This window comes from Ranitomeya variabilis, chromosome 4, assembly GCF_051348905.1.
Source record: "Ranitomeya variabilis isolate aRanVar5 chromosome 4, aRanVar5.hap1, whole genome shotgun sequence".
NCBI lineage: Eukaryota > Metazoa > Chordata > Amphibia > Anura > Dendrobatidae > Ranitomeya > Ranitomeya variabilis.
The window spans coordinates 235,166,179-235,190,794 of record NC_135235.1 but is presented as its reverse complement, the minus strand read 5'-3'; the positions used below and the strand labels follow the sequence as shown (position 1 = coordinate 235,190,794).

The following is a 24,616-nucleotide window of genomic DNA, read 5'->3' as shown; positions in this document are numbered from 1 at the left end:
TTATATTCTTGTACATAGGGGCAGTATTATAGTAGTTATATTCTTGTACATAGGGGCAGTATTATAGTAGTTATATTCTTGTACATAGGAGCAGTATTATAGTCGTTATATTCCTGTGCATAGGAGCAGTATTATAGTAGTTATATTCTTGTACATAGGGGCAGTATTATAGTAGTTATATTCTTGTACATAGGGGCAGTATTATAGTACTTATATTCTTGTACATTGGAGCAGTATTATAGTAGTTATATTCCTGTACATAGGAGCAGTATTATAGTAGTTATATTTTTGTACATAGGGTCAATATTATAGTAGTTATATTCTTGTACATAGGAGCAGTATTATAGTAGTTATATTCTTGTACATAGGAGCAGTATTATAGCAGTTATATTCTTGTACATAGGAGCAGTATTATAGCAGTTATATTCTTGTACACAGGAACAGTATTATAGTAGTTATATTCTTGTACATAGGAGCAGTATTATAGCAGTTATATTCTTGTACATAGGAGCAGTATTATAGCAGTTATATTCTTGTACATAGGGGCAGTATTATAGTAGTTATATTCTTGTACATAGGAGCAGTATTATAGTAGTTATATTCTTGTACATAGGAGCAGTATTATAGTAGTTCGCTCCCTGTTGTCTTTTCTGTAGCGTTTCTTTCCCTTATTACACGGCAGCCGGGTTTTCTCTGTATAATATTGGGATTTGTCCCCGCTCCCCCATGAATCCTTCTCTTGCCCCCGTACATTAGTGTCTCATTTCTCGCCTCCTGATGGCGTTGCTCTTGCTGATCCCTGTCCTCCACTTGTGCTGCTCCTCGGCTCCTGGCTGCGATTCTCTATAGATTGCTGCCTGTAATTATTTTGCTTGTTTTCTCCGCTCTTCTCGCCGGCTTCGTTTGCTTGTACACAGGAGCTGAGCTGATTGTGTATGGCAGGGACGCCCCCGGCATATTAGCAGCCATTATTAGTCGCCCGCATGTCTCCGAGCGTCGGTGTTTATCCTGGTCCTGTGCCAGCTTCACCTGCGGAGCTCGGCACTCCGGCAGGGCAGTGGTTAATCTGCCAATATGGCCGACGCTTCTGCAGATTCATGTCTGTGTTGTATTTCAGGTTGGAGCAGGCGTCTCGTAAGAAGAAGGAAAGTCGTAAGAAGATGAAGCGATATCTGCTGATCGGCCTGGCCACCGTGGGCGGGGGGACGGTGATAGGTGAGGGTCTTCGTCCTCCATCATCACGTAGCCTGGGGACCTCCCGTCACTCTCCTACCTGTGCTTCTTACGACAGGTCTGACGGGAGGACTGGCAGCTCCACTGGTGGCCGCGGGGGCTGCCACAATCATTGGCAGCGCGGGGGCTGCCGTTCTGGGGTCCACTGCTGGTATCGCCATCATGGCGTCTCTCTTCGGAGCAGCAGGGGCCGGACTGACAGGTTAGTGGTCGGGATCACGGCGACCGCCAGTCACATATCATCTGATCTCACAAGACGGCGTCCTCCTACTGTAGGGTACAAGATGAAGAAACGTGTGGGAGCCATAGAGGAGTTTGAGTTTCTGCCTCTGACCGGTGGCTGTCAGCTCCACATATGCATCGCCATCACCGGGTGGCTGTCCACTGGAAAATACGGTGAGTGCGGCCATTCCTTGTGCCGCTGCCGCGTCCGGGTGAGACGGCTCCTTGTACAATGGCTTCATATCATCTGCAGGAAGCTTCGCCGCCCCGTGGCAGAGTCTGGTGCACTCCACCGAGCAGTACTGCCTGGCCTGGGAGTCCAAGTACCTGATGGAGCTGGGAAACACGCTGGATACACTACTGAACGGCCTGGTGAATATGGTGGCACAGGAAGCCCTGAAATACACCATCTTGTCAGGTAGGACCGCAACATTACTGATCCTGAGCTACCTCCTGTATTATACTCCAGAGCTGCACTCACTATTCTGCTGGTGCAGTCACTGTGTACATACATTACATTACTGATACTGAGTTACGTCCTGTATTATACCCCAGAGCTGCACTTACTATTCTGCTGGTGCTGTCACTGTGTACACACATTACATTACTGATCCTGAGCTACCTCCTGTATTATACTCCAGAGCTGCACTCACTATTCTGCTGGTGCTGTCACTGTGTACATACATACATTACTGATCCTGATTTAGATCCTGTATTATACTCCAGAGCTGCCCTCACTGTTCTGCTGGTGCTGTCACTGTGTACATACATTACATTACTGATCCTGAGTTAAGTCCTGTATTATACCCCAGAGCTGCACTCACTGTTCTGCTGGTGCAGTCACTGTGTACATACATTACATCACTGATCCTGAGTTACATCCTGTATTATACTCCAGAGCTGCACTCACTATTCTGCTGGTGCCGACACGCGTTGTGAAAGTGATGCCCGACGTGGGCAGCGGAAGCAGTCTTATGACGCTTCCGCTGCCCCATTGTAAGGTCCGGGGAGGAGGGGGCGGAGTTTCGGCTGCGCATGCGCGGTCGAAAATGGCAGACACGACGCGCAAAAAAACTTTACATGTAACTTTTTTTGTGCTGACAGTCCGCCAAAACACGACGCAACCGTCGCACGACGGTTGCGACGTGTGGCCATACGTCGCAATGCGTCGGTAATGTAAACCTATGGGGAAAAAAATGCATCCTGCAGACAACTTTGCAGGATGCGTTTTTTCTCCTAAACGACGCATTGTGACGTATGCAAAACAACGCTAGTGTGAAAGTAGCCTAACATTACTGATCCTGAGTTACATCCTGTATTATACCGCACAGCTGCACTCACTATTCTGCTGGTGCAGTCACTGTTTACATACATTACATTACTGATCCTGAGTTACATCCTGTATTATACTCCAGAGCTGCACTCACTATTCTGCTGGTGCAGTCACTGTGTACATACATTACTGGTCCTGAGTTACATCCTGTATTATACCCCAGAGCTGCAGTCACTATTCTGCTAGTGCAGTCACTGTGTACATACATTACACTACTGATCCTGAGTTAAATCCTTTATTATACTCCTGAGCTGCACTCACTATTCTGCTGGTGCAGTCACTGTTTACATACATTACATTACTGATCCTGAGTTACATCCTGTATTATACTCCAGAGCTGCACTCACTATTCTGCTGGTGCAGTCACTGTGTACATACATTACTGGTTCTGAGTTACATCCTGTATTATACCCCAGAGCTGCAGTCACTATTCTGCTAGTGCAGTCACTGTGTACATACATTACACTACTGATCCTGAGTTAAATCCTTTATTATACTCCTGAGCTGCACTCACTATTCTGCTGGTGCAGTCACTGTGTACATACATTACTGATCCTGAGTTACATCCTGTATTATACTCCAGAGCTGCGCTCACTATTCTGCTGGTGCTGTCACTGTGTACATACATAACATTACTGATCCTGAGGTACATCCTGTATTATACCCCAGAGCTGCACTCACTATTCTGCTGGTGCTGTCACTGTGTACATACATAACATTACTGATCCTGAGGTACATCCTGTATTATACCCCAGAGCTGCACTCACTATTCTGCTGGTGCTGTCACTGTGTACATACATACATTACTGATCCTGAGTTACATCCTGTATTATACTCCAGAGCTGCACTCACTATTCTGCTGGTGCAGTCACTGTGTACATACATTACATTACTGATCCTTAGTTACATCCTGTATTATACTCCAGAGCTGCACTCACTATTCTGCTGGTGCAGTCACTGTGTACATACATTACTGATCCTGAGTTACATCCTGTATTATACTCCATAGCTGCACTCACTATTCTGCTGGTGCAGTCACTGTGTACATTCATTACATTACTGATCCTGAGTTACATCCTGTATTATCCTCCAGAGCTGCACTCACTGTTCTGCTGGTGCAGTCACTGTGTACATACATTACATTACTGATCCTGAGTTACCTCCTGTATTATACTCCAGAGCTGCACTCACTATTCTGCTGGTGCAGTCACTGTGTACATACATTACTGATCCTGAGTTACATCCTGTATTATCCTCCAGAGCTGCACTCACTATTCTGCTGGTGCAGTCACTGTGTACATACATTACATTACTGATCCTGAGTTACATCCTGTATTATCCTCCAGAGCCGCATTCACTATTCTGCTTGTGCAGTCACTGTGTACATACATTACATTACTGATCCTGAGTTACCTCCTGCATTATCCTCCAGAGCTGCACTCACTGTTCTCTTTTGTTGTCTTCAGGCATTGTGGCTGCCCTGACGTGGCCGGCCTCCCTCATCACTGTGGCCAGTGTGATTGATAACCCATGGGGTGTCTGTCTCAGTCGCTCGGCTGAAGTAGGGAAGCATCTGGCACATATTCTGCTCAGGAGACAGCAGGTAATGAGGGGGATCGATGCTTCAGGGGTGAGCGCAGTCGGGCACATGCGTTGTGATGGAGGATGAGGGGACTGCGCCGCTCTCTGTTTTCTTTCCTGCACTTGGTCTTACACATTCCGTATTATTTATCTTGCAATCTGTTTGTTCTGTCTTTTTTTGTGGTGCGCTCTCATGTGAGACACACGGAGATGGTGAGATATTAGAGTGCGTCAGAGAGGGAGTGAGCGCCATCTGTAGCCGATCTCTTCCCCAGTGCCCGGCTCTCAGCTGAGGGTGACTGCTCTCAATGGGGAGAGTGTAATATTCCACTTCGGAGCAGCTCTTTTCGTCTCCGGACCCCTATGTCCTGCCGACCCTTCTGGTCTCCTCTGGACCCCTCTTTTCTTCTCCCGACCTCTCTGTCCTTCCTCCGAACCCCTCTGTCCTTCCTCCGAACCCCTCTGTCCTTCCTCCGAACCCCTCTGTCCTCTTCTGGACCCCTCTAGCCTCTTACGGACCCCTGTGTTTTCCAGGCCCACTCCTGTTTTCCCCCTCCTAACTTATCTCTCTTCTTCTGGACTCTATTGTCTTCTTCCGGACCCCTGTCTACTTTAGGTCCCCTCTGTGTGTCCTTCTTCTGGACCCGTCTGTCCTCCTTCGGACCCCTTTGTACATTAATTTCCTTCCCTCCACCTTTCCATCATCTCTTTACGTCTGCTCTCTCGCTCTCTATCTTGTCTGTCTTTTCCTTGTCTCGTATTACACCTCTCACTTTCTTTGTTGTCTGTCTCTTGCTGTCTCTTCCTTGTCTCGTATTACACCTCTCACTTTCTCTCGCTCTCTATCTTGTCTGTCTCTTGCTGTCTCTTCCTTGTCTCTTATTACACCCCTTTTTCTCTCGCTCTCTATCTTGTCTGTCTCTTCCTTGTCTCGTATTACACCCTCTCACTTTCTCTCGCTCTCTATCTTGTCTGTCTCTTGCTGTCTCTTCCTTGTCTCGTATTACACCCCTCACTTTCTCTCGCTCTATCTTGTCTGTCTCTTGCTGTCTCTTCCTTGTCTCGTATTACACCTCTCACTTTCTCTCGCTTTCTATCTTGTCTGTCTCTTGCTGTCTCTTCCTTGTCTCTTATTACACCCCTTTTTCTCTCGCTCTCTATCTTGTCTGTCTCTTCCTTGTCTCGTATTACACCCTCTCACTTTCTCTCGCTCTCTATCTTGTCTGTCTCTTGCTGTCTCTTCCTTGTCTCTTATTACACCCCTCTTTCGCTCGCTCTCTATCTTGTCTGTCTTTTCCTTGTCTCGTATTACACCCCTCACTTTCTCTCGCTCTATCTTGTCTGTCTCTTGCTGTCTCTTCCTTGTCTCGTATTACACCCCTCACTTTCTCTCGCTCTATCTTGTCTGTCTCTTGCTGTCTCTTCCTTGTCTCGTATTACACCTCTCACTTTCTCTCGCTCTCTATCTTGTCTGTCTCTTGCTGTCTCTTCCTTGTCTCTTATTACACCCCTTTTTCTCTCGCTCTCTATCTTGTCTGTCTTTTCCTTGTCTCGTATTACACCCTCTCACTTTCTCTCGCTCTCTATCTTGTCTGTCTCTTGCTGTCTCTTCCTTGTCTCTTATTACACCCCTCTTTCTCTCGCTCTCTATCTTGTCTGTCTTTTCCTTGTCTCGTATTACACCCCTCACTTTCTCTCGCTCTATCTTGTCTGTCTCTTGCTGTCTCTTCCTTGTCTCGTATTACACCCCTCACTTTCTCTCGCTCTATCTTGTCTGTCTCGTGCTGTCTCTTCCTTGTCTCTTATTACACCCCTGTTTCTCTCGCTCTCTATCTTGTCTGTCTCTTCCTTGTCTCGTATTACACCCTCTCACTTTCTCTCGCTCTCTATCTTGTCTGTCTCTTGCTGTCTCTTCCTTGTCTCGTATTACACCCCTCACTTTCTCTCGCTCTATCTTGTCTGTCTCTTGCTGTCTCTTCCTTGTCTCGTATTACACCCCTCACTTTCTCTCGCTCTATCTTGTCTGTCTCGTGCTGTCTCTTCCTTGTCTCTTATTACACCCCTGTTTCTCTCGCTCTATATCTTGTCTGTCTTTACCTTGTCTCGTATTACACCCCTCACTTTCTCTCGCTCTCTATCTTGTCTGTCTCTTGCTGTCTCTTCCTTGTCTCGTATTACACCCCTCACTTTCTCTCGCTCTATCTTGTCTGTCTCTTGCTGTCTCTTCCTTGTCTCGTATTACACCCCTCACTTTCTCTCGCTCTTTCTTGCCTGTCTCTTGCTGTCTCTTCCTTGTTTCGTATTACACCCTCTCACTTTCTCTCGCTCTCTATCTTGTCTGTCTCTTGCTGTCTTTTCCTTGTCTCGTATTACACCCCTCTCTTTCTCTCGCTCTCTATCTTGTCTGTCTCTTCCTTGTCTCATATTACACCCCTCTCTTTCTCTCCCTCTCTATCTTGTCTGTCTCTTGCTGTCTCTTCCTTGTTTCGTATTACACCCTCTCACTTTCTCTCGCTCTCTATCTTGTCTGTCTCTTGCTGTCTTTTCCTTGTCTCGTATTACACCCCTCTCTTTCACTCGCTCTGTATCTTGTCTGTCTCTTGCTGTCTCTTCGTTGTCTCGTATTACACCCTCTCACTTTCTCTCGCTCTCTATCTTGTCTGTCTCTTGCTGTCTCTTCCTTTTCTCGTATTACACCTCTCACTTTCTCTCGCTCTCTATCATGTCTGTCTCTTGCTGTCTTTTCCTTTTCTCGTATTACACCCCTCACTTTCTCGCTCTCTCTCTTGTGTCTGTCTCTTGCTGTCTTTTCCTTGTTTCGTATTACACCTCTCACTTTCTCTCGCTCTCTATCTTGTCTGTCTCTTGCTGTCTCTTCCTTGTCTCGTATTACACCCCTCTTTCTCTCGCTCTCTATCTTGTCTGTCTCTTCCTTGTCTCGTATTACACCCTCTCACTTTCTCTCGCTCTATATCTTGTCTGTCTTTTCCTTGTCTCGTATTACACCCCTCACTTTCTCTCGCTCTCTATCTTGTCTGTCTCTTGCTGTCTCTTCCTTGTCTCGTATTACACCTCTCACTTTCTCTCGCTTTCTATCATGTCTGTCTCTTGCTGTCTTTTCCTTTTCTCGTATTACACCTTCTCACTTTCACTCGCTCTCTTTCTTGTCTGTCTCTTGCTGTCTTTTCCTTGTATTATATCCCGTCACTTTCTCTCGCTCTCTATCTTGTCTGTCTATCACTGTCTCAATTGCTGCGGTCTTGGTGTGTGGGGTATGTGGATGTCTCGGTTTTCTTCCCCCTCCCCAGTTCTGCCGGCTCCGCGCACACTGAAGCTCTCTATGTTACGTGTGGGACGGCATGGTGAATCACTGCGTGTATGAGGGGGTCTCACACCTGCGGGCGGGGGCCGCTACTCCAGCGTTGTGCACGCGTGTGATTCCATTTGTTGACAGCGCTCTCCTTAGTGACCATCTGTCCTTGGAGCGAAAATCTCATCATTGCAGCGCTGACTGCGGATTAAGCCCCACCACTTTATTACTGGCGGCGCGGCACGTCTCTGCTATTCTCCGTGCAGACACTTTGTCAGGCACAGCTCTGTGGGGGGCAGCGAGACCACTAGTGGGTGTGATAGGACACGGGGGGGGCACCTCTGAGGTGTGGGGGGCAGCGGGGCCACCAGCGGGTGTGATAAGACACGGGGGGCACCTCTGAGGTGTTGGGGGCAGCGGGGCCACCAGTGGGCGTGATGGGATACGGGGGGGCACCTTTGAGGTGTGGGGGCAGCGAGACCACCAGTGGGTGTGATAGGATATGGTGGGCACCTCTGAGGTGTGGGGGGCAGCGGGGCCACCAGCGGGTGTGATAGGACACGGAGGGCACCTCTGATGTGTGGGGGCAGCGGGACCACCAGCAGGTGTGATAGGATACGGGGGGCACCTCTGATGTGTGGGGGGCAGCGGGGCCACCAGTGGGTGTGATAGGACACGGGGGGCACCCCTGAGATGTGGGGGGCAGCGGGGCCACCAGTGGGTGTGATAGGACACGGGGGGCACCTCTGAGGTGTTGGGGGCCCATTAATCATTAACATTGATACTTAGTTCCCCCTTTCCACCCCCTCTCTTATGTCATGTCCCAAACTTCCCTCTGTGTCACCATTTTTCAGATCTCTGCCAGCTGTCAGTGAATAGAAATACAAACATATCCTGCCATGATACTGCTCGCAGCTGAGATTCTGCTACATTTGTAACCTATCTAGACAGTTCGGTCTTGTCTCCAGGCTGTTACGTTGTAACGAGAGATTTGTGAGGTGTCTCTTGTTTTGCTCACAGACGATTGTAACAAATCTTCAGCTGTGAGAAGTAAAAATGGGTTCTTAAAGGGGTACTTTATAGAGGCTACGGTCTGAGCGACGGTGGTCCAGCCACAGCATCTGTCAGACCCCCATTGATCTGGTATTGATGACAGGCCATCCATGACTTAAGGTACCTTCACACTAAACGATATCGCTAGCGATCCGTGACGTTGCAGCGTCTTGGCTAGCGATATCGTTGTGTTTGACACGCAGCAGCGATCAGGATTCTGCTGTGATATCGCTGGTCGTTGCTGAAAGTTCAGAACTTTATTTGGTTGTCAGATTGGCGTGTATCGTCATGTTTGACAGCCAAAGCAACGATGCCAGCGATGTTTTACAGTGGTAACCAGGGTAAATATCGGGTTACTAAGCGCAGGGCCGCGCTTAGTAACCCGATGTTTACCCTGGTTACCATTGTAAAAGTAAAAAAAACAAACAGTACATACTCACCCTCTGATGTCTGTCACACGTCCCTTGCCGTCTGCTTCCCGCACTGACTGTGATTGCCGGCCGTAAAGTGAAAGCAGAGCACAGCGGTGACTTGCCGGCCGTAAAGTGAAAGCAGAGCACAGCGGTGACGTCACCGCTGTGCTGTACTTTACGGCCCGCAGACGGCAAGGGACGTGTGACAGACATCAGAGGGTGAGTATGTACTGTTTGTTTTTTTTACTTTTACAATGGTAACCAGGGTAAACATCGGGTAACTAAGCGCGGCCCTGCGCTTAGTAACCCGATGTTTACCCTGGTTACCCGGGGACCTCGGCATCGTTGGTCGCTGGAGAGCTGTCTGTGTGACAGCTCTCCAGCGACCACACAGCGACGCTGCAGCGATCGGCATCATTGTCGATATCGCTGCAGCGTCGCTTAGTGTGAAGGTACCTTTAGTCCTGGACAACTCCTTGGGGTCTTTGTAGATGTGAATGATGGGAGTAGTTGTCCCGCACGGTACAGGACTGTGTTCTTCTTGCAGGGACGGCGACCGGTCACACTCATCGGCTTCAGCCTGGGGGCTCGTGTCATTTACTTCTGTCTGCAGGAGCTGGCGCAGGAGACAGGTAAACGCCGCCATCACACGGGGCCTATGGTGGCATCGCCGGACTGGGAGAGTGTATACAGGGTGATGACTTAAAGCTGGATTATGTCCTGGCAGGAGCGGAGGGGATCATCGAGGACGTGGTGCTGCTAGGAGCCCCCGTAGAAGGCGACGTGAAGAAATGGCAGCCACTGACGCGCGTCGTAGCCGGCCGGATCATCAATGGTTACTGCAGGTGATCCCGTGATGTCCCCCTCACCCGTAGCCTATAGATACATATATACATGTGTGAGATATATCTGGTCTGTGTTCCTCCCCCTCTGAATCATTTTAGCTTTGCAGAAGAATGAATAATTATTACCCTGATAATAGAAACACAGGAATAGATGTGAGAGCAAAGAATGTGAGAGCGTCATACCGTCCTGTGCTGAAACCAATATTGACTGCTGGGAGTGATAGTGCGTTACATCTACAATCACATATAGTGTTTATGTGGGGCTAGGGAGCTTCCTCTACTGGTGGCTGTTTAAATCTGTTTGCAGTGAGCTCCCCCTAGTGGTGGCTGTATAAATCTATGCAGTGAGCTCCCCCTAGTGGTGTCTATAAATATGTATGCAGTGAGCTCCCTCTAGTGGTGGCTGTATAAATCTGTATGTAGTGAGGTCCCTCTAGTGGTGGCTGTATAAATCTGTATGCAGGAAGTTCCCCCTAGTGGTGGCTGTATAAATCTGTATGCAGTGAGCTCCCTCTAGTGGTGGCTGTATAAATCTGTATGTAGTAAACTCCTAGTGGTGGCTGTATAAATCTGTATGTAGTGAGCTCCTCCTAGTGGTGGCTGTATAAATCTGTATGTAGTGAGGTCCCCCTAGTGGTGACTATAATTCTGTATGTAGTGAGCTCTCTCTAGTGGTGACTGTATAAATCTGTATGCAGTGAGCTCCCCCTAGTGGTAGCTGTATAAATCTGTATGCACTGAGTTCCCCCTAGTGGTGTCTGTATAAATCTGTATGCAGTGAGCTCCCTCTAGTGGTGGCTGTATAAATCTGTATGTAGTAAGCTCCTTCTAGTGGTGGCTGTATAAATCTGTATGTAGTGAGCTTCTCCCTAGTGGTGGCTGTGTAAATCTGTATGTAGTGAGCTCCCTTTAGTGGTAGTGGTATAAATCTGTATGTAGTGAGCTCCTCCTAGTGGTGGCTGTATAAATCTGTATGTAGTGAGCTCCTTCTAGTGGTGGCTGTATAAATCTGTATGTAGTGAGGTCCCCTAGTGGTGGCTGTACAAATCTCTATGTAGTGAGCTCCTCCTAGTTGTGGCTGTATAAATCTGTATGTAGTGAGCTCCTTCTAGTGGTGGCTGTATAAATCTGTATGTAGTGAGCTCCTCCTAGTGGTGGCTATATAAATCTGTATGTAGTGAGCTCCTTCTAGTGGTGGCTGTATAAATCTGTAGGTAGAGAGCTCCCCCTAGCGGTGACTATAATTCTGTATGTAGTGAGCTCCCTCTAGTGGTGACACATCTGTATGTAGTGAGCTCCCTCTAGTGGTGACTGTATAAATCTGTATGTAGTGAGCTCCCCTAGTGGTGACTTTAATTCTGTATGTAGTGAGCTCCCTCTAGTGGTGATTGTATAAATCTGTATGTAGTGAGCTCCCTCTAGTGGTGACTGTATAAATCTGTATGTATTGAGCTCCCTCCAGTGGTGACTATAATTCTGTATGTAGTGAGCTCCCTCTAGTGGTGACTGTATAAATCTGTATGCAGTGTGCTCCCCCTAGTGGTGACTGTATAAATCTATATAGTGAACTCCCTCTAGTGGCTGTATAAATCTGTATGTAGTGAGCTCCCCCTAGTTGAGGCTGTATAAATCTGTAGGTAGTGAGTTCCCTCTAGTGGTGACCGTATTAATCTGTATGTAGTGAGCTCCCTCTAGTGGTGACTATAATTCTGTATGTAGTGAGCTCCCACTAGTGGTGACTGTATAAATCTCTATGTAGTGAGCTCCCCTAGTGGTGACTATATAAATCTGTATGCAGTGAGCTCCCCCTAATGGTGTCTGTATAAATATGTACGCAATGAGCTCCTCTAGTGGTGGCTGTATAAATCTGTATGTAGTGAACTCCCTCTAGTGGTGGCTGTATAAATCTGTATGTAGTGAGCTCCCCCTAGTTGAGGCTGTATAAATCTGTAGGTAGTGAGTTCCCTCTAGTGGTGACTGTATAAATCTGTATGTAGTGAGGTCCCCCTAGTGGTGACTGTAATTCTGTATGTAGTGAGCTCCCTCTAGTGGTGACTGTATAAATCCAGAGTTTTATCATCTTCCACTGTGTGAGATTGGATTTTAGCTGTATATGATGACCAGAGTTGTAGTTACACGTATAGTGTTCAATTAGAATCCTAGAATGTCAGAGCTGGAAGGGACCTCCGGGGTCATCGTGTCCAATCCCCTTCTCAATGCAGGATTCACTAAATCATCTCAGACTGATGTCTGTCCAGCCTCTGTGTGAAGACTTCCAATGAAGGAGAACTCACCACCTCTCGTGGCCGCCTGTTCCACTCATTGATCGCCCTCACTGTCACCCTTCTAATATCTAATCTGTATCTTTTCCCTTTCAGTTTCCTTCCATTGCTTCTCGTGTTTACAAATGAGAATAATGATGCTCCCTCTACACTGTGACAGCCCTTCAGATATTTGTAGACAGCTATTAAGTCTCCTCTCAGTCTTCTTTTTTGCAGCTAAACATTCCCAGATCCTTTACCCATTCCTCGTAGGACATACTCTGCCGTCCGCTCACCATCCAGGTCGCTCTTCTCTGATCCTGCTCCAGTTTTTCAATGTATTTTTTACAATGTGGAGCCCAGAACTGGACCCAGTATCCAGATGAGGCCTGACCAAGGAGGAGTAGAGGGGGATAATTACTTCAAGTGATCTGGGCTCTGTGCTTCTCTTATACATCCTAGAACTGTTTGCCTTTTTTGCTGCTGCATCACACTGTTGACTCATGTGCAGTCTGTGATCTGTTACTATACCCAAGTCTTTGTCACACGTGCTGTTGCTTAGTTCAATTCCTTCCATTCTGTACATGTAATTTTCATTTTTTCTTGCCCAGATGTAGAATCTTGCATTTCTCCCTGTTAAATACCATTCTATTAGTCGCTGCCCATTGTTCAAGATTATCTAGATCCTTCTGAATCCTTTCGCTGTCTTTTCTAGTGTTATCTATCCCTCCTAGCTTTACATCATCTGCAAATTTGATCAGATTACCATCAGTTCCCTCATCTAGATCATTTATAAAAAATGTTGAACACCACTGGGACCAGGACAGAGCCCTATGGTCCCCACTATTAACGCTGGGGCCAGGACTGAGCCTTGTGGTCCCCACTTGTAACACTGGGGCCAGGACAGAGCCTTGTGGTCCCCACTTGTAACACTGAGGCCAGGACAGAGCCTTGTGGTCCCCACTTGTAACACTGGGTCCAGGACAGAGCCTTGTGGTCCCTACTTGTAACACTGGGGCCAGGACAGAGCCTTGTGGTCCCCACTTGTAACACCTGGGGCCAGGACAGAGCCTTGTGGTCCCCACTTGTAACATGGGGCCAGGACAGAGCCTTGTGGTCCCCACTTGTAACACTGGGGCCAGGACAGAGCCTTGTGGTCGCCACTTGTAACACTGGGGCCAGGACAGAGCCTTGTGCTACCCCACTTGTAACACCTGGGGCCAGGACAGAGCCTTGTGGTCGCCACATGAAACACTCTTCCAATTTGATGTGCAGCCATTTATTATAATTCTTTGAGTAGAATCACTGAGCCAATTATGAATAATAATCTTTATTTTTATATAGCGTATTTTTATATAGCGCTAACATATTCCGCAGCGCTTTACAGTTTTGCACACATTATCATCCCTGTCCCCGTTGGGGCTCACAATCTAAATTCCCTATCAGTATGTCTTTGGAATGGGGGAGGAAACCGGAGAACCCGGAGGAAACCCATGCAAACACGGAGAGAACATACAAACTCCTTGCAAATGTTGTCCTTGGTGGAGTTTGAACCCAGGACTCCAGCGCTGCAAGGCTGCAGTGCTAACCACTGAGCCACCGTGCTGCCCCTATGAATCCACCTAACCATAGCCTTGTCACTCCCATACTTGGTCATTTTCTCAATAAGGATAGTATGAGATAATTTAACAAATGCTTTGCTGAAGTTGAGGTATACTATATCTACCGCATTTCCCTGATCCACCCAGTCAGTGATTCCATCATAGAAGGTAATTCGATTAGTCTGGCATGACTTGTTTGCTACAAACCCGTGCTGGCTCTGGTTAATTACTGTATTCTTATCCAAGTACTTACATGCTGTGTAATATTGTGTTCACAGATCTCTCCTGGTATAGAAGTAAGGCTCACTGGTGTTGTGAATTCTGCTCTTGGGCTCCCTCCGGTGGTTATAAGTGGTAGCGCTGCTGTCTTTGGATCGCAGCATTCATCAGGTGTGTCCTCTTATTGCAATTCTGACTGGGCTATTTAGTCTTGCTTGACCCTTTAGTCAGTGCCAGTTGTCCATTGTTTCTGGAGGATTCACATCCCAGCCTGGTCTCTCCTGCTTTGCTGTTCTTTTCAACAAAGATAAGTTCTGGCTTTGTTTTTTGCAGTCCACATGCTGTGGGCCTTATAGTTCAGTTCATTTCCATGTTTTGTCTTGTCCAGCTTGGTCTGTTTAAAGATTTGTTCAGCCAAGCTGGTATCTCTGGAGATGCAGATATACCCTCCATATCTTTAGTTAGATGTGGAGATTTTGTATTTTCTGTGGTGGATATTTTCTAGTGTTTTAATACTGACCGCATAGTACTCTGTCCTATCCTTTCTATTTAGCTAGAGCGGCCTCCTTTGCTAAATCCTGATTTCAGTCTGTGTATGTTATTTCCCTCTCCTCTCACAGTCAATATTTGTGGGGGGCTGTCTATCCTTTGGGGATTTTCTCTGAGGCAAGATAGTTTTCCCTTTTCTATCTCTAGGGGTATTTAGTCCTCCGGCTGTGTCGAGGTGTCTAGGGAGTGTTAGGTACATCCCACGGCTACTTCTAGTTGCGGTGTTAAGTTCAGGGTCTGCGGTCAGTACAGGTTCTACCTTCTCCAGAGTACGTCTCATGCTGCTCCTAGGCCACCAGATCATAACAGTACAACTGGCCCACAATGAGTTAATCGCATCTCAGAAGAAGGGAAGAAAAGTGCTGAGCCATATTTTTTTCTGTAGTCTGTTGTGTCTTTTCTTCCCTCTTTACCTCTGGGTAGCTCAGGAGTTTGGCGCTGGCATGGATGTTCAGGGATTGGCTTCTCGTGTGGATCAGCTTGCTGCTAGAGTACAGGGTATTTCCGATTATATCGTTCAGACTCCGGTTTTAGAGCCTAGAATACCAACTCCTGATTTGTTTTTTGGGGATAGGTCCAAATTTTTGAGCTTTAAAAATAACTGTAAACTGTTTTTTGCTCTGAAACCCCGTTCCTCGGGTGATCCCATCCAGCAGGTTAAAATTGTCATCTCTCTGCTGCGTGGTGACCCCCAGGATTGGGCATTCTCCCTGGAATCTGGGAATCTGGCTTTGCTTAATGTAGACACCTTTTTCCAAGCACTAGGGTTATTGTATGATGAACCTAATTCAGTGGATCATGCTGAGAAGACCTTGTTGGCCCTGTGTCAGGGTCGAGAAGCGGCAGAATCGTATTGCCAGAAATTTAGAAAATGGTCTGTTCTGACTAAATGGAATGAGGATGCCTTGGCTGCAATTTTCAGAAAGGGTCTTTCTGAATCCGTTAAAGATGTTATGGTGGGGTTCCCCACGCCTGCTGGTCTGAGTGATTCTATGTCTTTGGCCATTCAGATTGATCGGCGCTTGCGCGAGCGCAGAGTTGAGCACACTGTGGCGTTGTCTTCCGAGCGGAGTCCTGAGCCTATGCAGTGTGATAGGATTTTGTCTAGAGCTGAACGACAAGGATTCAGACGTCAGAATGGGTTGTGCTTTTACTGCGGCGATTCTGCTCATGTTATTTCTGATTGCCCTAGGCGTACTAAGAGAATCGCTAGTTCCGTTACCATCAGTACTGTACACCCTAAATTTCTGTTATCTGTGACCCTGATCTGCTCATTATCGTCATTTTCTGTCATGGCATTTGTGGATTCAGGCGCCGCTTTGAACTTAATGGACTTAGAATTTGCCAGACATTGTGGTTTTCCCTTGCAGCCTTTGCAGAATCCTATTCCTTTGAGGGGCATTGATGCTACACCGTTGGCTAAAAATAAACCTCAGTTTTGGACACAGCTGACCATGTGCATGGCGCCAGCTCATCAGGAAGATTGTCGTTTTCTGGTGTTGCATAATTTGCATGATGCTATTGTGCTGGGTTTCCCATGGTTACAGGTGCATAATCCGGTATTAGATTAGAAATCTATGTCTGTGACTAGTTGGGGTTGTCAGGGGGTTCATGGTGACGTTCCTTTGATGTCAATTTCCTCTTCCCCCTCTTCTGAAATTCCTGAGTTTTTGTCAGATTTCCAGGATGTATTCGATGAGCCCAAGTCCAGTTCCCTTCCACCGCATAGGGACTGTGATTGTGCTATTGACTTGATTCCAGGCTGTAAGTTCCCTAAGGGCCGACTTTTTAACCTGTCTGTGCCAGAACATGCCGCCATGCGGAGTTATGTTAAGGAGTCCTTGGAGAAGGGGCATATTCAGCCATCTTCTTTACCATTGGGAGCAGGTTTTTTTTTCGTTGCCAAAAAGGATGGCTCCTTGAGACCCTGTATTGATTATCGCCTCTTGAATAAGATCACGGTCAAATTCCAATACCCTTTGCCTCTGCTTTCTGATTTGTTTGCTAGGATTAAGGGGGCTAGTTGGTTTACTAAGATTGACCTTCGAGGGGCATATAATCTTGTTCGTATTAAGCAGGATGACGAATGGAAAACTGCGTTTAATACGCCCGAAGGCCATTTTGAATACCTTGTGATGCCATTCAGGCTTTCTAATGCTCCATCTGTGTTTCAATCCTTCATGCATGATATTTTTTGCAGTTATCTTGATAAATTCATGATTGTATATTTGGATGATATTTTGATTTTTTCCGATGATTGGGAGTCTCATGTGAAACATGTCAGGATGGTACTTCAGATCCTTCATGATAATGCTTTGTTTGTGAAGGGGTCTAAGTGCCTCTTTGGAGTACAGAAGGTTTCTTTTTTGGGCTTCATTTTCTCTCCCTCATCTATAGAAATGGATCCGGTTAAGGTTCAGGCCATTCACGATTGGATCCAGCCCACATCCGTGAAGAGCCTTCAGAAATTTTTGGGCTTTGCTAATTTTTATCGCCGTTTCATTGCCAACTTCTCTAGTGTGGTTAAACCCCTGACCGATTTGACGAAGAAAGGCGCTGATGTGACGAATTGGTCCTCTGCGGCTGTTTCTGCCTTTCAGGAGCTTAAACGCCGATTTACTTCTGCCCCTGTGTTGCGTCAGCCGGATGTTTCTCTTCCATTTCAGGTTGAGGTTGACGCTTCTGAGATTGGGGCAGGGGCCGTTTTGTCTCAGAGGAATTCTGATGGTTCCTTGATGAAACCGTGTGCCTTCTTTTCTCAAAAGTTTTCGCCTGCGTAACGCAATTATGATGTCGGCAATCGTGAGTTGTTGGCTATGAAGTGGGCATTTGAGGAGTGGCGACATTGGCTTGAGGGGGCCAAGCACCGTATTGTGGTCTTGACCGATCATAAGAATCTGATTTATCTCGAGTCTGCCAAACGGCTGAATCCTAGACAGGCCCGATGGTCCCTGTTTTTCTCCCGTTTTGATTTTGTGGTCTCGTATCTTTCGGTTCTAAGAATGTTAAGGCTGATGCCCTCTCTAGGAGCTTTTTGCCTGATTCTCCTGGGGTCCTTGAGCCGGTCGGCATTCTGAAGGAAGGGGTGATTCTTTCTTTCTGCCATCTCCCCTGATTTACGACGGGTTCTTCAGGAATTTCAGGCTGATAAACCTGACCGCTGTCCAGTGGGGAAACTGTTTGTTCCTGACAGATGGACCAGTAAAGTGATTTCTGAGGTTCATTGTTCTGTGTTGGCTGGCCATCCTGGGATTTTTGGTACCAGAGATTTGGTTGGTAGATCCTTTTGGTGGCCTTCTTTGTCACGGGATGTGCGTTCTTTTGTGCAGTCCTGTGGGACTTGTGCGCGGGCCAAGCCTTGCTGCTCCCGCGCTAGTGGGTTGCTTTTGCCTTTGCCGCTCCCTGAGAGGCCTTGGACGCATATTTCTATGGATTTTATTTCAGATCTTCCGGTTTCCCAGAGGATGTCGGTTATCTGGGTGGTTTGTGACCGGTTTTCTAAGATGGTTCATTTGATACCTTTGCCTAAATTGCCTTCCTCTTCTGAGCTGGTGCCGTTGTTTTTTCAGCATGTGGTTCGTTTGCATGGCATTCCGGAGAATATTGTGTCCGATAGAGGTTCCCAGTTTGTTTCTAGGTTTTGGCGGGCCTTTTGTGCTAGGCTGGGCATTAATTTGTCTTTTTCTTCCCCATTTCATCCCCAGACAAATGGCCAAACCGAGCGAACTAATGAGACTTTGGAAACTTATTTGAGATGCTTTGTGTCTGCTGATCAGGATGACTGGGTGGCTTTCTTGCCTTTGGCCGAGTTTGCCCTTAATAATCGGGCTAGTTCTGCTACCTTGGTTTCACCCTTCTTTTGTAATTTTGGTTTTCATCCCCGTTTTTCTTCAGGGCAGGTTGAGCCTTCCGATTGTCCTGGGGTGGATTCTGTGGTTGACAGGTTGCAGCAAATTTGGGCTCATGTGGTGGACATTTTGGTGTTGTCTCAGGAGGAGGCTCAGCGTTTTGCTAACCGTCGTCGGTGTGTTGGTTCCCGGCTTCTGGTTGGTGATCTGGTCTGGTTGTCTTCCCGTCATGTTCCTATGAAGGTTTCTTCCCCTAAGTTCAAGCCTCGGTTTATTGGTCCTTATAGGATTTCTGAGATTATCAATCCAGTGTCTTTTCGTTTGGCCCTTCCAGCCTCTTTTTCCATCCATAATGTTTTTCATAGATCTTTGTTGCGGAAATATGTGGTGCCCGTTGTTCCCTCTGTTGATCCTCCTGCCCCGGTGTTGATTGATGGGGAGTTGGAGTATGTGGTTGAGAAGATTTTGGATTCTCGTATTTCGAGGCGGAGGCTTCAGTATCTTGTCAAGTGGAAGGGTTATGGCCAGGAGGATAATTCTTGGGTTGTTGCCTCCGATGTTCATGCTGACGATTTAGTTTGTGCCTTCCATTTGGCTCATCCTGATCGGCCTGGGGGCTCTGGTGAGGGTTCGGTGACCCCTCCTCAAGGGGGGGGGGGTACTGTTGTGAATTCTGCTCTTGGGCTCCCTCCGGTGGTTATAAGTGGTAGCGCTGCTGTCTTTGGATCGCAGCATTCATCAGGTGTGTCCTCTTATTGCAATTCTGACTGGGCTATTTAGTCTTGCTTGACCCTTTAGTCAGTGCCAGTTGTCCATTGTTTCTGGAGGATTCACATCCCAGCCTGGTCTCTCCTGCTTTGCTGTTCTTTTCAACAAAGATAAGTTCTGGCTTTGTTTTTTGTAGTCCACATGCTGTGGGCCTTATAGTTCAGTTCATTTCCATGTTTTGTCTTGTCCAGCTTGGTCTGTTTAAAGATTTGTTCAGCCAAGCTGGTATCTCTGGAGATGCAGATATACCCTCCATATCTTTAGTTAGATGTGGAGATTTTGTATTTTCTGTGGTGGATATTTTCTAGTGTTTTAATACTGACCGCATAGTACTCTGTCCTATCCTTTCTATTTAGCTAGAGCGGCCTCCTTTGCTAAATCCTGATTTCAGTCTGCGTATGTTATTTCCCTCTCCTCTCACAGTCAATATTTGTGGGGGGCTGTCTATCCTTTGGGGATTTTCTCTGAGGCAAGATAGTTTTCCCTTTTCTATCTCTAGGGGTATTTAGTCCTCCGGCTGTGTCGAGGTGTCTAGGGAGTGTTAGGTACATCCCACGGCTACTTCTAGTTGCGGTGTTAAGTTCAGGGTCTGCGGTCAGTACAGGTACCACCTTCTCCAGAGTACGTCTCATGCTGCTCCTAGGCCACCAGATCATAACACACTGGCCTGTAATTTCCTGGCTCCATCTTCTTTCCTTTTTTGAAGATAGGGACAACATTTGCCCTTCTCCAATCTTCTGGGACTTCTCCTGTTCTCCAGGATTTCTCAAAGATTCTGACTAGTGGTTCTACAGTTTCCTCTGCTAACTCTTTCAGTTCCCTAGGATGTAATTCATCTGGACCAGGAGATGTAAATTCATGTAAATTAGCTAAGTGTTCCCTCACCATCTCTCTGTTTATGGATAGTGTGGATTCTTTTTTTCCTTCGATGCCACCGTGAAGATCAGTTGATGTTACACTTGCTTTCTTCGAGAACAAGAATGTAAAATAGGAACGTAAAAGTTCTGCCTTCTCAACATCATATATGACCACTTCACCCTTTTTATCCTTTAGAAATCCTATAGCGTCTCTGACTTTTCTTTGGCGTTTGACAGACACCCCCCCTGAACACCTTTTTTTACTGCTTTTGGTCTTCTTTCCTCCTCTTGCGGCAGGGGTGATTGGCTGCTCAGCTTCGTGTACCGCAGCTCGTCAGTGAAGCTCAGCGTGGCCGGATTACAGCCCGTGGACCTAGATGACCGCCGGATGGTGAATGTGGACCTGTCTTCTGTGGTAAGCGCCTTACACGCTGGGGTTATCCGGCACAAATGATCCTCGGTTTACCGGACGGAGACAACACTCGGCCATTCCCTTCAGGTCTCCGTCTTGTATGTGATTATGGAATAGCTCCGCAGGCAGCACAGTGTGGGGGCGTCCCGTACACGCCGGGGTCTGCTGTGCGCCGCGCTGTCATATAGAGGAGGCATAATCCGCCACTCGTTACTGAGAAGTTATTGCCATCATCCGCCTCCCGGGGATCAGATATAGGAACAGGGCGCCACTTCTCCCGCTCGTCTCCCCTCCCCCGCTCTACAGACAGGCACCACTTCTCCTGGAATTGATAGAAGCACAGTCAGATGTAATTATTTCTAAATCCTCTTTATGTGCGGAGATGGTAACAAGGGTCCTGATAAATCCGGCACAAGAGGCGCAGAGACGAGCGCGGTGTCTGCCGAGAGGACCCTCCTCGGTACTGCTAATCCCTGGAGATAACGAGTCCTCGGAGAGTGACGACCACATCGCTGCCGCAGGAAATATAAGTGCTGGAATCAAGTGGTTAATGTATAATCTGCTCCTGCGAAAGCTGAGTGACAAACATCTGACACACTCAGCTCCACTACATCTGCACTTGGGCCTGGGACACAGACATGCCCCTTATAGATATATGCAGTGCGAGACCCCGTCTACTCCAGCTCCACTGCTCCAAGCATTACAGGAACTGGATGTAATGTATGTACACAGTGACTGCACCAGCAGAATAGTGAGTGCAGCTCTGGAGGATAATACAGGAGGTAACTCAGAATCTGTAATGTATGTACACAGTGACTGCACCAGCAGAATAGTGAGTGCAGCTCTGGAGTATAATACAGGATGTAACTCACGATCAGTAATGTAATGTATGTACACAGTGACTGCACCAGCAGAATAGTGAGTGCAGCTCTGGGGTATAATACAGGGTGTAACTCAGGATCAGTAATGTAATGTAATGTACACAGTGACTCCACCAGCAGAATAGTGAGTGCAGCTCTGGGGTATAATACAGGGTGTAACTCAGGATCAGTAATGTAATGTAATGTACACAGTGACTGTACCAGCAGAATAGTGAGTGCAGCTCTGGGGTATAATACAGGGTGTAACTCAGGATCAGTAATGTAATGTAATGTACACAGTGACTCCACCAGCAGAATAGTCAGTGCAGCTCTGGGGTATAATACAGAATGAAACTCAGGATCAGTAATGTATGTACACAGTGACTGCACCAGCAGAATAGTGAGTGCAGCTCTGGTGTATAATATAGGATACGGTGAGTGTACACGGTGGTGCCTCAGGCTTTGTATTCTCGCTCAGGTTGTACGTGGGTTTTGGCCCTCGGGCTGTTCCCGTCTTCCTCCATCATATACAGCCTGTGACTCGTCAGTGCGGCCCCCGGGAGCGATGAATTAGTCATGTAGCCCCCATCAGTCTTCCCTGCATTTCGCCCCCGGGACTCGCTGCTATTTGTGTTGTGCGCTGGTCTCGGCGTAGCGTTGATGGATGGTATATAGGACAGGATGCCAGAGTGTGGCCCCTCGGGGAGACCGTTAATGGGTCCGGCTTAGGGAGGGCTCCATGCTCTGCAGGTGATAAAAGCTTTGTGTGCGGATGTGTAAGCTGTGGATGTCTCCGTGTAGGGAACATCACTAACAGCCCTGCTACTCGTCACTTACTGCAGAACTACATGTCCCAGCCGACCACAGGAAATTCCATGCACCCTAGAAACTTTTCAGTAATTGCTTATGATCCTTTACTCACCAATTGCTGTAGAACTACAAGCCCCAGCCACCCCTACCTGATTCAATTACTGCTTGTTGTTTTCCATTCTCTATGGAACTATAACTCCCAGCATGGCTTCCTTTATACTTTCCCTTGGAGTATTTCCTCTGTACATTCCTCTGCTGTATCTTGTGGTTGTGCGCGGCCGCTCGCTGCAGATAATTATCGCACCGCCCCCACCTGGCAGAAAGTAATTACACCCCCAGGTTAAGTGCTGACCCGCTGTCCTTTTCACAGCCCCTTCAGAGGGGGAGGTGACAGGCGGAGAACAGCTGCACCGTACAATGCCGCCCCCCCCCCCCCCCCCCCCGTAATCGCCCACAGCGCACATTTTACTCCCTTTTGTTTTCTTCTGTTTCAATGATTGTCCGCGTCGTCTGTTACTGACTGTCGGCTGCACCGGTGTGGTCCTGTACCGCACCGTGCTGGAAAACCATCCCCCTTAATCACTGCCACCCCCTGCCCCTTTCTGAATGATCGCCTTTCTTGGAGCCATTGGGCTGGGTCTCACTGTGGTGGTCCCCCATCTCTTGAGAGGCTGAATTGGTGGTCACCCAGCTTTCCCGGGATCAGATATTACTATATGTATAGCTCTTCAGGGAATTATTCATTTAAAGGGGACCCACTCTTTATAGTAACGTTTCGACGCCTCCCCCATAGGTGAACGGACACCTGGACTACATGAAGCAGATGGACACAATACTGAAGGCCGTGGGCATCAAGACCAAGGAGTGCCGGCTAGAAGAGCAGAACGCTCTCCTCCACCCGCCGACTCCGCAGCAGAGCAGCGAGACGGCAGAAGAAACGCGGAGCGACCAGGACGTTTCGCCATGGGACTGGGAACCGATCACAACCCCAAGCTCGCCCCAGTCGCCCTGTGCTCGGTGCGGTGCTGCACAGACACAGGAATCGTTCTGTAAGGACTGCGCCAACAACAACACGGCGAGAAAAGATCAGGAGCGGAGCGGCAGAAAACTCAACGACGAGGCTCCTCACTCACTTAAAGAGACAGAACACAATTCAGCGATCGACTGCAGTTCTGTACGGTGAGGCAGACCTTGTGTCCTAGATACTGTCATACTTGGAGCGCGTCGTGGGTCAGGTCAGTAGACAGGCGCCATCCGGCACTGGCATCAGAGGTGAAGCTGCCACTCCAGTGTTATAGCGCCGCCGCCTGGTAGTAACACGTGAGCGCCTGCTGCTATTAACATCCACAGGAAACGCTTCCACATCTCGTCTGGGGTGAAGCCCAAAATCACACAGACAGGTGTCTTCATTCATTATTGGAGTGCTTTTGTCTTGTTCTCTGTTCTTGCTTCTAGACCCTGAAATTCCTAGAAAACTGCACAGTTCTGCACCTTCACCCCCCTCTCAGTTGTGCAGCTCCATCTCCCTCCGTTACGCAGCTCCACCTCCCTTCTCCTCCTCTGTTGCAGAAAGACCCGCCCCCACTTCCTGTAGAAGGACAAAAGACCCTCCCCCAATTCTTGTAGGATGCAGACCCGCCCCCACTTCCAGTAGAGGAACAAAGACCCACCCCCACTTCCAGTAGAGGGACAAAGACCCGCCCCCTTCCAGTAGAGAGACAAAGCAAATAGATGAAGCTGCGACTCAAGGAGAAGTCATTATTATGGGGGACTTCAACTACCCTGAAATAGATTGGGGAACAGAAACCTGCAGTTCCAGTAAAGGTAATCGGTTTTTGACAACTATGAGAGACAATTACCTTTCACAACTGGTTCAGGACCCAACAAGGAGGGGGGCACTGCTAGACCTAATATTAACCAACAGGCCAGACCGCATATCAAATATAAGGGTTGGGGGTCACTTGGGGAATAGTGATCACAAAATAATAAGTTTTTATGTCTCCTTTAATAAGATGTGTAGTAGAGGGGTGACAAGGACACTAAACTTCCGGAGGGCAAATTTCCAACGGATGAGAGAGGATCTTGGTGCAATTAACTGGGACGATATCCTGAGACACAAAAATACACAAAGAAAATGGGAGACGTTTATTAGCATCCTGGATAGGACCTGTGCACAGTATATACCGTATGGGAATAAACATACTAGAAATAGGAGGAAACCAATATGGCTAAATAGAGCTGTAAGGGGCGCAATAAGGGACAAAAAGAAAGCATTTAGAGAATTAAAGGAAGTAGGTAGTGAGGAGGCATTAAATAAATGCAGAAAATTAAATAAATTCTGTAAAAAGCAAATCAAGGCAGCAAAGATTGAGACAGAGAGACTCATTGCCAGAGAGAGCAAAAATAATCCCAAAATATTCTTTAACTACATAAATAGTAAG

The 24,616-nt window shown here is 47.5% G+C and overlaps 1 protein-coding gene across 1 annotated transcript in view; it reads left to right on the top strand.

Moving 5' to 3' along the window:
- The window catches only part of TMCO4 (transmembrane and coiled-coil domains 4), a 37,614-nt gene extending 13,728 nt beyond the window's left edge, over positions 1-23,886 (top strand). The window contains exons 6-14 of the mRNA XM_077260250.1: positions 1,118-1,215; positions 1,292-1,435; positions 1,510-1,629; positions 1,709-1,873; positions 4,255-4,391; positions 9,693-9,777; positions 9,873-9,990; positions 20,391-20,508; positions 22,969-23,886. Coding sequence (XP_077116365.1) covers positions 1,118-1,215; positions 1,292-1,435; positions 1,510-1,629; positions 1,709-1,873; positions 4,255-4,391; positions 9,693-9,777; positions 9,873-9,990; positions 20,391-20,508; positions 22,969-23,358 — 1,375 coding nt within the window. The 3' untranslated portion in view covers positions 23,359-23,886. The remainder of the gene's footprint in view (positions 1-1,117; positions 1,216-1,291; positions 1,436-1,509; positions 1,630-1,708; positions 1,874-4,254; positions 4,392-9,692; positions 9,778-9,872; positions 9,991-20,390; positions 20,509-22,968) is intronic.
- Positions 23,887-24,616: the final 730 nt, after the last annotated feature.